The sequence below is a fragment of the Alligator sinensis genome, unplaced genomic scaffold (assembly GCF_000455745.1).
Source record: "Alligator sinensis unplaced genomic scaffold, ASM45574v1 scaffold1115_1, whole genome shotgun sequence".
NCBI lineage: Eukaryota > Metazoa > Chordata > Crocodylia > Alligatoridae > Alligator > Alligator sinensis.
Window position 1 is genome coordinate 544,412 of NW_005842317.1, and position 15,913 is coordinate 560,324.

A 15,913-nucleotide genomic window follows, 5' to 3' on the forward strand; every position below is an offset into this window, starting at 1 on the left:
TATGGACCAACAAGAGGCAAAGCACTGTTCAACCTGGTCCTGGCAAAAGGGGATAATCTAGTCAACGACCTAATGATTGAAGGAAAGCTAGGAGACAGTGACCATCAACTGATCACTTCCACTATCCACCGTAAAGCTGGCAAGTCAGTCAGCAATGCAGAAGTCCTCGACTTCAGGAAAGCTGACTGACAAGCTCAGGAGGCTTGTTGGCAAGGCCCTAAGGGACCGTGACCTAAGGGAAGGGAGGAGTTCAGGATGAGTGGCTGCTCCTCAAGGGAGAGATCCTAAAAGCACAAGCAAGGTCTATCCCATCTCGGAGGAAAAGTAGCAAAAGGGCACAACAGCCCCCTTGGCTCTGCAGGGAACTTGTCGACCTCCTGCATCTAAAAAGAAAGACCTACAATGGATGGAAGACTGGAACCACCTCAAAGGAGGAGTATTCTGCATTAGTCTGGACCCGTAGGGAGCAAACCAGAAAAGCTAAGGCTGCGACTGAACTCCAACTGGCTACACGTATCCAAGTCAATAAAAAGGCCTTTTTCAGACATGTGGGGAGCCAGAAGAAAAGCAAGTAACATTGGACCACTGCTAAACCAAAATGGGACAACAGACGCCCAGGAAAAAGCCAACCTACTTAATGGGTATTTTGTGTCAGTTTTTCACCAGCCCTCAGGGCAATAGGGTAGAGCACGGCCAGGGTGAGGGAGAATTGTTATCCTACATCAATGTAGACCATGTGAAGGAATACCTCGAGAGGCTGGACACCTTCAAGTCAGCTGGCCCAGACAATTTACACCCCAGGGTACTTAAGGAGATGGCAGGCATCATAGCTCAACCACTGGCATGGATCTTCGAGAACTCCAGGCACCTCACCGGAGTGCCACAAGATTGGAAGAAGGCCAACGTGGTGCCTATCTTCAAGAAAGGGAGGAAAGTAGATTTGGGGGACTACAGACCTGTCAGCCTGGCCTCTATCCCAGGGAAGATCTTGGGGGGAAAAAAAAAAAAAAAAAACACCACACACAAAAAACCAAAAAAAACCAAAAGGACCATTCTTGACAAACTGGCTGATGGCAACATCCTGAGGAATAGCCAGCATGGGTTTCTTGCAGGTAGGTCTTACCTGACCAATCTCATCACCTTCTATGACCAAGTGACATATCACCTGGGCAAGGGAGAAGAGATTGACATCGTATCTCTTGACTTAAAAAAGCCTTCGATCTCGTGTCCTCATGAAAAAATTAGCCAACTGTGGCCTTGGCTACATCACAGTCCAATGGCTGGGGAATCGGCTCCGAAGTCAGACCCAGAGAGTGGTAATAGACAAAAATAAATCATTGTGATGCGCTGTGACCAGTGGGGTCCCCCCAAGTTCGCTGATGACACCAAACTTTGAGGTAAAGCGTCCACACCCAAGGATAGGCTGGTGATCCAGGCCAACCTGGACAGGCTCAGAAAATGGGTGGACAAAAACCTGATGGTGTTCAACACCAAAAAATAAAAGGTACTCCACCTTGGGGAAAAAAAAACCCCACAGCATGCTTATAGGCTTGGCAGTACTACATGTGCTAGCACCACAGCCAAAAGGGACTTAGGGATAACGACTGACCACAAGATGAATTGGGGATCACGAGTGACCACAAGATGAGCCACTGATGCAATGTTGCAGCTGGTAAAATGAGCAAAACTCTGGCTTACATCCATAGATGCTTCTCAAGCAAATCCCAGGATGTCATCCTCCCGCTGTACTCAGCCTTGGTGAGGTGTGCTAGCACCACAGCCAAAAGGGACTTAGGGATAACGACTGACCACAAGATGAATTGGGGATCACGAGTGACCACAAGATGAGCCACTGATGCAATGTTGCAGCTGGTAAAATGAGCAAAACTCTGGCTTACATCCATAGATGCTTCTCAAGCAAATCCCAGGATGTCATCCTCCCGCTGTACTCAGCCTTGGTGAGGCTGCAGCTGGAGTACTGAATCCAATTCTGGGCTACACAGTTTAAAAAGGATGTGGAAAAGCTTGAGAGAGAGTCCAGAGGAGAGCCACATGCATGATCAGAGGGCAGAACAGACTTTATGATGAGAAGCTGAGAGCCATGGGACTCTTCAGCCTGGAAAAGCGCAGGGTCAGGGGAGACCTGGTTGCTGCCTATAAGTATATAAGGGGTAAAACATCAGGATCTGGGGGAATGCCTGTTCACCAGAGCGCCCCAAGGAATTACAAAGTCAAATGGTCACAAAATCCTCCAAGACCATTTCAGGCTGGACATAAGGAACAACTTCTTTCCTGTCCAAGCCCCCAAGGCCTGGAACAGACTGCCTCCAGAGGTGGTGCAAGCACCTACTCTGGACTCCTTTAAGAAACATTTGGATGTTTATCTTGCTGGGATTCTTTTAATCCCAGCTGACTTCCTGCCCCTGGGGCAGGGGGCTGGACTCGATCTTCCAAGGTCCCTTCCAGCCCTAATGTCTATGAAACCTATGATCCTGCCTTGAGCAAGGGGCTCATCTAGACCTCATGAGGTTCCTTCCAGCCCTATGATCCTATGGCCAATTAACTGGAACCTTGACATAACATAAATACATCACTTCTTTTAAATAAATATAAAAAACAGTTTGTCTGCTGGTCAAATGGAACAACCTTCTTCAAATCTTTAATTAGACTTTTATATCAAGAAAAGTCTGACACGGAAGGTAAATTTCCTCTTGCTACATCTCATATCTGCAGCCCAGCTCCACAATACTACTTATCTTTGCATTCATCATTTCCACCTCTCCAGTCCTGGCATGCGTCTTCAACTCCCACAGCTCCCCACAAAATCTCCTGATTGCAAGTCTCTTATTCATTTAATTCATTTCAACATGACAGAAAAATCAAAAAGCAATTCAACTAGATGGGACCAGCTTTCTAAGCGTTATGGAGAAGCCAATGGTACAGTCTCCTGACAATGCTAAAATGGCTTTCACTAGCTGCAGTTCTAGTTCTCAGAAGTCTGGCATTAGGCAACAAGGATGTTGTACACCTCACATACCTGTGAAATGAGTTCCTCTGGAATGACTGATGCTGGAATCACTGGCTGTGGCTGACTACCCAGCAGTCCAGATCCTCTATCACGTCCTGTGCGAATAACTCGGGTCTGCCTTCGGGAATCTCGCGCTCCAGCTGATGATCTACCAGAGGATCCTCCTCCACTTCCACCAACCCCTGAACTCCAACGGCTTCTAAGTGATTTAAAAGAATTTTTAAAAGGCACGTAAGTATTTTTGGTGCTATTTTAAAATAGTAAGGTTTCTTGAATAAGTTACTTGGATAACAAACATTCCACAAGTATCTTTCTCTATCAAGCACAACTGAGGCTGAGGTTTTTGGGTTTTTGTTGTTTTTGGTTTTTTGTGTGTTTTTTTTTAAACTCTCCCTGTGTGACAGAGAAGCTTGTCAACTTGAATCCTCAGATGACTTCTCTAAAGCAGTAATCTCCAATAATAAAGCATAAGCAATGCACAAAGCGGTAATACTACCCAATTCAGAAGGTTGGACTGCATAGTAAACTTAAAGCAGAATTCTGGGATAGGAAGTTTTACCTTCCGATTCACTTTTCTAGTTATAGCTCTTGGTGTTTCTAAAAGTAATACTAATACCAACAGATCCAAAAAGATCATCTAATTACTGCAAGTGAATTCCTACTAAGAAAATACACATGAGAAGGGGCTGGCATCTTCAGCCAGTAGTTCTTTGTAGGCCACCACACATATGAATGTGTATTTCAAACAGAACATATTGGGGTGTCACAGTGCAGGCACTGCCACCACCAGGACAGCAAGGTAAAAAAGTGCTCTGTGATCCTAGTTCACAACCAAGCCAGGAAATCCTGCAGCATGTACAAGGCTTCCTGCCACAGTAGGGTTCTCTAATAAGCCTAAAGCAGGCAAAAGAGCCAGCTTGTTCTGCAGCTCTTTCCAGTATGTGTCATCACCCCCCACCCCAACAAACACTCCTACCAGAAACAAAGAAGTAGAGGATAGTGCCACTGTGCAGTTGGACTGGGAAAGAATGCAGCACAAGCCACCTCTCCTGACTGCTTCAGGCTTATTACAGAACCCTAATAAGGCAGGAGAGCATGCACATGCTGCAGCCCTTCCTGGTCTGGCCATGCACCAGGCATAAGGGGAAGTTTTGCTTGCCCATTCTGGCAGTGATGGCACCCTGTTGAGAACCACTGAGGTACAAGGAGGCAGCACAACAGTGGATGCTGTCAAATCCAAAAACTAGGGAGGGGTGTCCTGACTCAAGAAAGCATGAGAACCGCTGCATTATACTCCATCTGAACTTTTTTTTGGCAGTATATATCATTTTATATGAAAGGGTAAGCATCCCTGTTTTAGGGGGTAACTAATATAAAGTGACATACCCAATGAGTTGGCATCAAGAGAGGAACAGAACCAGGTCTTCCAAACTTAATCCACCATCTCACCTGCCTTAATGGCTACTTGCAGATATTAAAAAAAGGAACAACAAAAACTGAGCACACTCTCACACAAAGCCCAGCACATGCCCAAAAGAGGTAGCACGTTAGTTGGACCTGGCTCACCCAATATCTATATAAGTTAAATTGTTTAGTGGGAAAAAGGATGTGGAAAAGCTTGAGAGAGAGTCCAGAGGAGAGCCACATGCATGATCAGAGGGCAGAACAGACTTTATGATGAGAAGCTGAGAGCCATGGGACTCTTCAGCCTGGAAAAGCGCAGGGTCAGGGGAGACCTGGTTGCTGCCTATAAGTATATAAGGGGTAAAACATCAGGATCTGGGGGAATGCCTGTTCACCAGAGCGCCCCAAGGAATTACAAAGTCAAATGGTCACAAAATCCTCCAAGACCATTTCAGGCTGGACATAAGGAACAACTTCTTTCCTGTCCAAGCCCCCAAGGCCTGGAACAGACTGCCTCCAGAGGTGGTGCAAGCACCTACTCTGGACTCCTTTAAGAAACATTTGGATGTTTATCTTGCTGGGATTCTTTTAATCCCAGCTGACTTCCTGCCCCTGGGGCAGGGGGCTGGACTCGATCTTCCAAGGTCCCTTCCAGCCCTAATGTCTATGAAACCTATGATCCTGCCTTGAGCAAGGGGCTCATCTAGACCTCATGAGGTTCCTTCCAGCCCTATGATCCTATGGCCAATTAACTGGAACCTTGACATAACATAAATACATCACTTCTTTTAAATAAATATAAAAAACAGTTTGTCTGCTGGTCAAATGGAACAACCTTCTTCAAATCTTTAATTAGACTTTTATATCAAGAAAAGTCTGACACGGAAGGTAAATTTCCTCTTGCTACATCTCATATCTGCAGCCCAGCTCCACAATACTACTTATCTTTGCATTCATCATTTCCACCTCTCCAGTCCTGGCATGCGTCTTCAACTCCCACAGCTCCCCACAAAATCTCCTGATTGCAAGTCTCTTATTCATTTAATTCATTTCAACATGACAGAAAAATCAAAAAGCAATTCAACTAGATGGGACCAGCTTTCTAAGCGTTATGGAGAAGCCAATGGTACAGTCTCCTGACAATGCTAAAATGGCTTTCACTAGCTGCAGTTCTAGTTCTCAGAAGTCTGGCATTAGGCAACAAGGATGTTGTACACCTCACATACCTGTGAAATGAGTTCCTCTGGAATGACTGATGCTGGAATCACTGGCTGTGGCTGACTACCCAGCAGTCCAGATCCTCTATCACGTCCTGTGCGAATAACTCGGGTCTGCCTTCGGGAATCTCGCGCTCCAGCTGATGATCTACCAGAGGATCCTCCTCCACTTCCACCAACCCCTGAACTCCAACGGCTTCTAAGTGATTTAAAAGAATTTTTAAAAGGCACGTAAGTATTTTTGGTGCTATTTTAAAATAGTAAGGTTTCTTGAATAAGTTACTTGGATAACAAACATTCCACAAGTATCTTTCTCTATCAAGCACAACTGAGGCTGAGGTTTTTGGGTTTTTGTTGTTTTTGGTTTTTTGTGTGTTTTTTTTTAAACTCTCCCTGTGTGACAGAGAAGCTTGTCAACTTGAATCCTCAGATGACTTCTCTAAAGCAGTAATCTCCAATAATAAAGCATAAGCAATGCACAAAGCGGTAATACTACCCAATTCAGAAGGTTGGACTGCATAGTAAACTTAAAGCAGAATTCTGGGATAGGAAGTTTTACCTTCCGATTCACTTTTCTAGTTATAGCTCTTGGTGTTTCTAAAAGTAATACTAATACCAACAGATCCAAAAAGATCATCTAATTACTGCAAGTGAATTCCTACTAAGAAAATACACATGAGAAGGGGCTGGCATCTTCAGCCAGTAGTTCTTTGTAGGCCACCACACATATGAATGTGTATTTCAAACAGAACATATTGGGGTGTCACAGTGCAGGCACTGCCACCACCAGGACAGCAAGGTAAAAAAGTGCTCTGTGATCCTAGTTCACAACCAAGCCAGGAAATCCTGCAGCATGTACAAGGCTTCCTGCCACAGTAGGGTTCTCTAATAAGCCTAAAGCAGGCAAAAGAGCCAGCTTGTTCTGCAGCTCTTTCCAGTATGTGTCATCACCCCCCACCCCAACAAACACTCCTACCAGAAACAAAGAAGTAGAGGATAGTGCCACTGTGCAGTTGGACTGGGAAAGAATGCAGCACAAGCCACCTCTCCTGACTGCTTCAGGCTTATTACAGAACCCTAATAAGGCAGGAGAGCATGCACATGCTGCAGCCCTTCCTGGTCTGGCCATGCACCAGGCATAAGGGGAAGTTTTGCTTGCCCATTCTGGCAGTGATGGCACCCTGTTGAGAACCACTGAGGTACAAGGAGGCAGCACAACAGTGGATGCTGTCAAATCCAAAAACTAGGGAGGGGTGTCCTGACTCAAGAAAGCATGAGAACCGCTGCATTATACTCCATCTGAACTTTTTTTTGGCAGTATATATCATTTTATATGAAAGGGTAAGCATCCCTGTTTTAGGGGGTAACTAATATAAAGTGACATACCCAATGAGTTGGCATCAAGAGAGGAACAGAACCAGGTCTTCCAAACTTAATCCACCATCTCACCTGCCTTAATGGCTACTTGCAGATATTAAAAAAAGGAACAACAAAAACTGAGCACACTCTCACACAAAGCCCAGCACATGCCCAAAAGAGGTAGCACGTTAGTTGGACCTGGCTCACCCAATATCTATATAAGTTAAATTGTTTAGTGGGGCTTTTTTGGTGCTTTTATCTAATAGCCGATTGAATCGGCTAAAAAGCCCTGCTGAAGTGCCCGATCTATACAGATGCTGCAGAGCCAGTTCAAAGTAACATGATGTTGCTTCACTGTTTTGTTTTTTTGGGTTTTTTTAACATCTGCAAGCAGCCCATTTTAACACCTTAAAGATCAATAAAGTTATTTCAGATGGGTCTATCCTGAAGTAAACCCAGGTACTCCAACTCTCCCAGAAATCAAACTCTGTATTGTATTCTCCAATAAGAGCAGGTTCTGGAGAATAAGATGGTCAAGCAGAGGCAGTTTTTCCTCTGGCACTGAGCTTTTGTGCCTGACACAGAAGCTGTCACATTACCCACTGCAGGCTTTAAGAATATCAGATATAACATCAATGACAATTTAACAGTGGCACTTAAACAAGGTCAAACTCAACCAGAGCCTTAACTTCTTTTCAAAAAGAAAAATAATGCAAATTTTAGAGCAAACTTCTGGTTAATAAAAAAAAAACATTTATGCTATCTGAAGTAGTAACAGCAAACTGTAACCTTTTGAAAAAGGACTGGGTAAACTTAAGACCATTAACATCTGTAGCCATGAAAGCTAATTAAACAAACAGGTACAATTAAATCTCCTTCATGGCATAAGGTGATTTTTAACTTGCTTCTCTTTTGCTTGGACCTTTTTTGCAACTGCCCAATACAATTACATAACCACTTGAGCAGTTGCCTGGGTCGGGGCCCTGCCACAGAGAAATGTTTTGGATTTAGATTTTCATACTGCTGCCCAAGGACCACATAGAAGAGATAATGGGCAGCAAAATAATGGGTTCATTATACTGCTCACCCAGAGCTGTTCTTAAGCCTGGGAAACCAGAGTTTTTGTCCTGGAAAGGAAGTGTTCAAAACAGACAAAAGAAACCCCCTGGCAAAATAAAACTTTGACATTTTGAATTAGAGTATCAGCCTATTGGCAGGGATGTCACACTGGACACAAGCTACTGAGGATCACAGTCCACAGCTCTTTTCTATACAGAAGAGTACTCAGTTCATTTGCACTGTTACCTTTGTTGGCAAGAAGGATGTAGGGTTTTTTTTAAAAAAAAAAAATAAAAAGCTGTATGCCTCGAGACTTTACAAGTTTATACCCATTTATTACCAAAGCATCTTTAATTTTTGTATATAAAATTGTCAGTTATGAATGATAGCTTAAACTGTTGGCATTACTAAAAGGTTTAAGTAATTTTTTTCTTATAAGAAAAACATTGGAAGGGACCTCTTGGGACATCAAGTCCATGCACCATGTCATATAATCAATCCCTTTCAAAAAACTTACTGAGCTCCATATTAAAACTGCTTGGGTGTTTTGCCCCCACTAATCTCATGGGAAGGCAGTTCCAGAACCAGAGTGCTCTACTGGTTAGGAATCATACCGTTTCATCCTAAATTTATTCACTGCTAGTTTATAATCATGTGTTCTAGTGCTCATATTGTCCTTTAGATATATTTTTTCTACCTGCAGTGAATCCAGATGTTTTAAATAAACCTTATTTCAATATTAAAATAGTACCAAGTACACTTGGGGAAACAAAAATTCTATACTGGCTAAGTATTAAGCCAAATCAGTTCTAAGGTCATATCAAACTTGTGGAAGGTTCCAACCACCGAGTCTCAATGTCCTTTGTGCATGTCATCCAGTGTACCACCAACTGATTTAAAATGTTCTTTCCTTGTATGAGCCATATTCATTTTTCCTGCAATACCTAAGCATCAGTCCTTACCACTTTAGAAATGTTTTTTTGTAAAACACCATGAACTTCAAACAAATCATGACATAAAAGTCATCCTTATACAAATTCACCTTTTCTAGTTTTCTTATACAATTCTATATAAACAAAATGGTTTTTCACCTTAAAATGCATGCATTCCTTTACACCAAGATAAAGAGACTAGCTTGAATTTAAAAACAGGCAAATACTGTCCAAATTGTCAAGCTGCTTCTCCCATTGCTACTGAAACACAAATACAGTAATTCTCAAACTGTACTAATATTCCATGTAAATGAGAACTGTTTGCCATGAGGATGGTATGGATTTGGAAGGAAAGGGGACAGCAACAGGATTTCTGGTTTGGATGCTCCAGAATCAGAAGTTTTAAGAACCAAAGTAACTAAGCCCCTTCAAGCACAGCAGCAACCATTTACTCTCACTGTACTAGATTGGTATACTTTGATTTTTCAGTTCTGAAGTCAGACAGGAAACCATTTGAACATCCTTAGAGCAGGGGTCAGCAACCCCTGGCACGTGCCAGAGCATGGCACATAAGGCCATTTTGCTTGGCAAGCCACAGCCAGCCTGGGCTCCAGGCAGCTGCCGTGGGCCACAGAGCCCCAGGTTGCTTGCAGCAGGTGGCAGGGAGTCTGCAAGCCCTGCTAAGAGCAGCGTGGGCTCTGTGGCAGGCAGCAGTCTGGAGCCCCAGCCAAGCTCTGGGGCCAATGGCAGCTGCATATGTACCTCAGAGCACACGGTGGGAAAGGGGCCTGGGGCAGCACTACCCCAGCCTGCCAACAGCCTTTCCTGAGTCCTCAGCAGCCTGCCCCGAGAGCAACTACTGGAAACACAGAAGCCCAAAATTTCTCCAGTGCTGTGCTGTGCTTCCCTCTTAAGGAGCCATGGGCTCTCTTTCCTACTCTCACGGCAAATTAATCATTTGCCAATTCCTTTTTAATCAGTTACCTCCGATCTTCCAAGAGCCTCTGTCTGGCAGAGGGAAGACAGGGGGGAGGGAGGATGGGGAGGGGCTAATAGTTTTCTCCAGCTGACCTGAAATAGACAGATCCCAACCTACCCAGTCCTGGGACAGTTATTGTTCCCCTCACTTGAGAGGGAAGGAACCTCCAACCCCCTCACTGGCTCATGGAGGGGAGCAGTGTGCTCAGAGCAGAGCACCCAGAACAAGCGGTGAGAGCAGCAGACATGTTGTGTAGCTGAACAGGGCTGTGAGTCAGCAAGAGGCTGATGGGGGGCCATGGACACCCACTCCAGACAGCCCTGGCCAGGGCAGCAAGGGGATGGTCTAAGAGGGGGAGAAGCAGCAGCAGCTGCCGTCACCACAGAGCCCAGGCTGCAGACAACTGCACTGAGGTCCAGAGCCCCAGCACGGATCCATAGCTGCCAGTAGCTACACACATGCCTAGGGGTGCACAGCAGAAAAGTGGCCAGGGCAGTGCTACCACAAGAAGGATTGGACCCCTCGCGGCTCCCCCACTGTCTACCCCTGACAGCAACATCTTCCAAGTCCAGGTTGTGGGGGGTTTTGGCACTCGGCTCAAAAACATTTCCAACACCTGCCTTAGCATCAGATTTCTCTAATTCTTACAGCATCAAGCATACTGACTGTACACAATAAAATACAATATAAAAATGGACTCCAGATCCCATGATCCGGGTAAGAAGCTGCATGCCTTAAATGTGAAGGGAACTGTGTCAAGACTAAGTTCTTACATGCTTGCCCAAATTGGCTTAAAACCAACCCCAGAAAAAAAAATTACAGCAAGGTAAATCTGTCACTATCACATATAACATTGCCTACAAATTAGTTTTTTTCTTCAGCATAAGGGACAAATACCACTGACACCTTGGATAAAAGCCAATGCCTCTTCTCTGTTCAGGCATGCTGCAAGTTTCCACACACACACAGCACAGAATTTCATAATCTTCAGTGATATAGTCAATAAAAACATGTAGCACTGTTCAACATGCCTTACTGAAGTATGCAATGCAGAGACCACTACAATTAAACAGTGATGACTAACACACATGGATATATGCATCTAACTTGTGTTAAAGGGACACCATCAATTTGAAATGTGTTCAACTATAAAAGAATTAGAACTTCCTTTCCTTTTTCATGTCCTTGTGACAAGGTACTTAGCAATATTTGCAGATTTGCTAGAATGCGACAGGGCTATGCCATAAGCACTTCTGCTATGGCCTCAAACTTGCAGCTTCTGGGTTGTCGACTTTGCACTCATGCCACCTCAGTCCCCAAAATTATAACTCATTTTATGTACTACACCTCCAAGTCCTCTTTCCAATTTCCATAGATTTGCAGACACAATTTCCTATATTTTAAATGTTTCTTTCTTCTTATTGCATAAAAGAAAAGAATCAGACTAACAGAAAACTTACCAATGGATTATATGGAATAAAGCAATAAAACTGACTATGCACAGAAAGCTACCAAACATACAACCCTGTAATCTCTTTCCTTTTAAAATTAAACTTCAACACTAGAAGCCTTGGTTTTCCAGTGGATGAGTAGTGTTTAAATTGACAGTGTCCCTCTAAAAAGGTTCTTGTCAAAATTCAAAATTTGAATTTTTTTTTTTTAAAAGGACAAACAGCTGAAACATGTATGTTTTGTTTTTATGTTTTGAAGTGGTTAAGTTTTGAATACAGAATATCTTCAAATCCTAGGCTCTGGTTGGTTGCTTGTAAATCCATTGCTTTAAATCAACCAATACTTTTTTGTTGTGCCCTAGCTAAACAAATTGCTGCATTTATACTTTTTTCAAACATATTGTATACGATTTATATATGTGTATGCACACATACTCAAATATGGTACAAACAGATTGCAGCCTCAGTCCTATCAAAACTTACCCAAGGGTGTTGCCTGCCAGTCTGCCCAGAGTTTCAGAACCAGACAGAAACCATGGGGAGTCACTAGTCCTGCCTGGCCTGGATGTCCTTCCTGCCCCTGAGCCACTGCTCAACTTTGAACTGAAAGTAAAAGATGGTAAATCAGTCACAAAACAATCCCAAATGGGTTAAGAACAAAACCTGGAATCCCAGGTCTAAATTCTCAGGGACTTAGTCTGGTAACATACCAGCTTAAGCAACACCCTTGGGGAATATTGCAAACTAATCTAACTGCAAGATAGTAAGATGTATGCTGAAAAATGGAAAGCACACCTAACAAATCTTATGCTGTTAAAATTGCTGACATGAATAATTGCAAATATGTATTATTCTAATTACTGATTTGAGGTAACCTCTGCACTAAATGTTAAGTCTACGTATAGATTGTAATTGTCAAGTGCCTGTAAACCTAAGCCAACAGCTTGCAATTTTTATATTAAACAGAACTGTTTTAAGCCCAGAAATGAGCTATTTTGATAGTAGTCCTATCTACAAGGACTTACCTGGGCTGAAGATTATGAAGATCTGGAAAGTTAAGCCCTTCCATTTGGGACCACTGTCAGAGTAGATGCAATACGGGGCTTAAGCATTTAAGCCAGTTCCTTTCAGGATGTTCATTTGGTTAAGTTAAAGAGATTCCATTTTGTTTTTATCATAATTTCTTTCAACACAAAAATAAATTGAACTGTTTGACTAAATTACCACAAGCACTAAGAACACCTAAACCAATCCCTACTCTTTCACTAGGAGAGTTTTTTAAATTTTGAAGATGGATTTCAGAGACAAGCCTATTTTAAAAACCCAGATTTATCCAGTTAAAATATATGCTTAATATAAAATGAAAAAAAAAAAAATCTTACCCATCATTATTATCAGGTTTACCCAATTCCAGTCTGTCTGGCTGAACTGAAAAACCAATCTTGCAGACTCTACCATCCTACATTTAAAACAAGAAAGCCAAGTGTCCAAAATTGAAATGAAAGACAAAATTAGAGAAAAAAAATCAGGTCTTTAGTTGAAAAATGTTCATCAATCAATGTTAACAAGTTTGAAACAGTTAAAAAAAATGGTTATCTGAACAGATTGTTGAGTAATTTACCTCAAGAAGAAATGCAGCATGATTTGGTCCCACCACACACTGTTTAATAGTAGCCTGTTCCAATACATTCAAAGGGGGGTGGCTGAAAACAAAAAAGTGAGCATGTATAACATTTTTTTAAATTTGAAAAAATAAATTAAAAAACAAGTGGCATATGGAAGGAGCAATGTGCAATGATGGTTACTGATATAAAATATTCAAGAATAACTAAAAATGTACATTAGTTGAAGCAACTATGATGTATTTTCAGTTATTAAATACAGAAACTGCAGAACAAAACCCAAGACGGTGATAGAGGAATATTACTTTATTTCAGTCAACAATAAACAATGGGGCCTCTACTTCAAAATTCAAGTTATTTTATGAAGTGGGTACTTAATAACAGCAGCTAGCACTTCCTGCCTCAAAGCGAGGAAAACACAGGTAGGTTGATTTCTGAGAAAGTTAATATTAGTATTAAAAATTCATACCTACAATGCAATATACTGCTCCTCATCACTGCCAGAAAAAATGCATTTCTTTTTCTGGATGGTTTTATAGCAATGTCCAGTGTGTCTTACCTGTTTAAATTGTATTTGTTCAGCTTCTCTGAAACTTCCCTTAACCTAAGAGGTGGGGGGAAAAAAGAAAAGAAGCTACTGTATGAAAAATATCCTCTCTTATATGTAGTTTACTTAAGCGGCATGTCAATTCTGTAACACCATTTATAATGATTTGAATTCAATATAACAGCAAAAGTGAACTGTAAATGGTTGTCTGGTTCTTCAGTCAAATTAAGTATCAGAGCACAAGATGAACACTGCACTACTCAACTGCCAGGACATTACATCAGTAGGCAATGAAGTTTCATTATGAAAATGACTCACCACAATGTATTAAAAACTGGTACAAATATTACATGATGTCAAGACAGCAATCATACAGGAATCAGGCTCAAAACTACTTTTAGTTGTTTTTATATGGCCACGTATTGCCATGGTATCTAAGAGCAGGATCTATGTTCCCATCGCTCACTTTTTTGGTCCCTTAAAATGAAGGGGCATTCTTCCAATCTTGCTCTCAGAATTTTCCTAGCTGACACATACAGGGCGATGCAGGAGAGAAATGGGTAGTTATCATAAAGAACAGCTATGTACCCACAATCAACGTGTAGACAGGCCCCCTTAACAGAAGGGTGAGTTAACACTTCTCAGGATGTTTGTGTGGGGGATCATGGAAAAGGAAAAAAAGAGAAAGCAGGTTTTCAAACAGGAAGCAAGAAAAGAAAAATGATGCCTAAGAACAAAAAGTCATCAAAAGGATTACTACAACAATCTCAACCCCCTCTACATCTGAGGAGACTAGTTTCAGATTACAAAAACTGAGGTCCCTACTAGAGGTACATCGATACATCAGTCCATATCATATCAGCAACGATAAAAGGAAAATTGACATTATTGGCAATTGGCTTTTTTGACTGATAACTTTGTGGATAAATGCCACATGGATGCACGCAGCCACAGACAGCATGCATGCAGCCAGCCTGGCAACTTAAAGAGCAGCATCCAGCTGGTAAGTATGCTTGGGGTGGGGGGGCAAGATCGAGGTCCCTGCAGTGAGGAAAGGGCTGGGGTGGGTAGGGGAGGGGGAGAGAGGGTAGACTCCTGTTGCTGCACACCCCACCAGGGGAGGCATGGGGGGCACATGCCTACCAGATCTGGACATGTGCCTCCCCAATCTGTGCACAGGGTGAGGGCGAGCTGCCACTGCAGGCTGGGGCCAGGGGTGGTGTCAGGCTCTTCCCGGCAGGGGGGCTGGGAGAGGGCTACACTCAAGGAAGCGGTGCTGGGAGCAGGGCTACAGTAGCCCCCACACCCAGTGCCACCATCCATCGATTACAGCCCTAGTCCAGCCTCCCGGCCAGGAAAAACCTGGCACCACCTCCAACTCCAGCTGCAGTCTACCCTCACCCCGCGCACACATGCAGGGGACACATGGCCCCCATGCCTGCCCTGGGGGTGGGCACAGCAGCAGGAGCCCACCACCCCCAGGAAAAGCCACTCATGGCTCTGCCCCACGTCCTGGCCCAGCTGGGCAGCACCAGCCCGAGCCCCCCCTCCTCCCTCACTGTGTGGGCCTCGATCTGCGCCACCCCACGCCTCTTCCCTCCCCTGCCCCTTATCCCCAAAAAGACTTACCAGCCAGATGCTGCTCTCCAAGCTGCCATGCTGCATATTGGCAATCAGACTGATAACAGCCGATATGGCTTGTTAATAATCAGCCACTGGTATCAACCCAAAAATATCTTTATTGGTGCACCCCTAGTACCTACATCAACATTTAGACCAGTGGCACTCAACCTCTTTCTCCACCCCCCTCCCCACTGTTTGTCCACAGACTGGATCTGACTAGTGGCCCTGATCCAGCAACCAGGGTGGGTGTGGTTAGTACCATCTAGCTATGCAGACCAGGGGGCGGGGGAGCCCAGCTTCAACCCAACCCCACAGGGGACGGGGTATGGCCTGGTCCCAACCAAGCCCCATGGGGTAGTGGGGAGAGAAGAAGGGGGTATGACCTAGCCCCAACCACAAGAGAAAGGAGAAGGGGAATGACCTGGCCTGACCCAGCCTCAATCCAGAAGCAAAGGGAGGGGGCACAGCCTAGCCCCTCAGGGGAAAGGGGACGTAGCCCAGCAACAACCAGCCATGTGGGGCTTGGCATTTGGGAATCTGATGTGGGGGAGGATGGCCATATTAATGGCCCTTGCTCCTCCACAAACAAATTTCCCAACCCAGTGGGAGCCCTGCAGACCACAAGGCTCCATGGGCCACATTTGACCCACGGACCAGGTTGAGCACCCCCGATTTAGACAGGTGGAGCATTC

At 43.8% G+C, this 15,913-nt stretch overlaps 1 protein-coding gene across 1 annotated transcript in view; it reads right to left on the bottom strand.

The window, feature by feature from the left end:
* UBR5 (ubiquitin protein ligase E3 component n-recognin 5) overlaps positions 1-15,913 on the bottom strand; it is a 140,873-nt gene that overhangs the window by 111,634 nt on the left and 13,326 nt on the right. The window contains exons 2-6 of the mRNA XM_025209929.1: positions 13,611-13,655; positions 13,051-13,132; positions 12,812-12,888; positions 11,913-12,032; positions 5,659-5,848 (exon numbers count right to left, since the gene is read on the bottom strand). Coding sequence (XP_025065714.1) covers positions 5,659-5,848; positions 11,913-12,032; positions 12,812-12,888; positions 13,051-13,132; positions 13,611-13,655 — 514 coding nt within the window. The remainder of the gene's footprint in view (positions 1-5,658; positions 5,849-11,912; positions 12,033-12,811; positions 12,889-13,050; positions 13,133-13,610; positions 13,656-15,913) is intronic.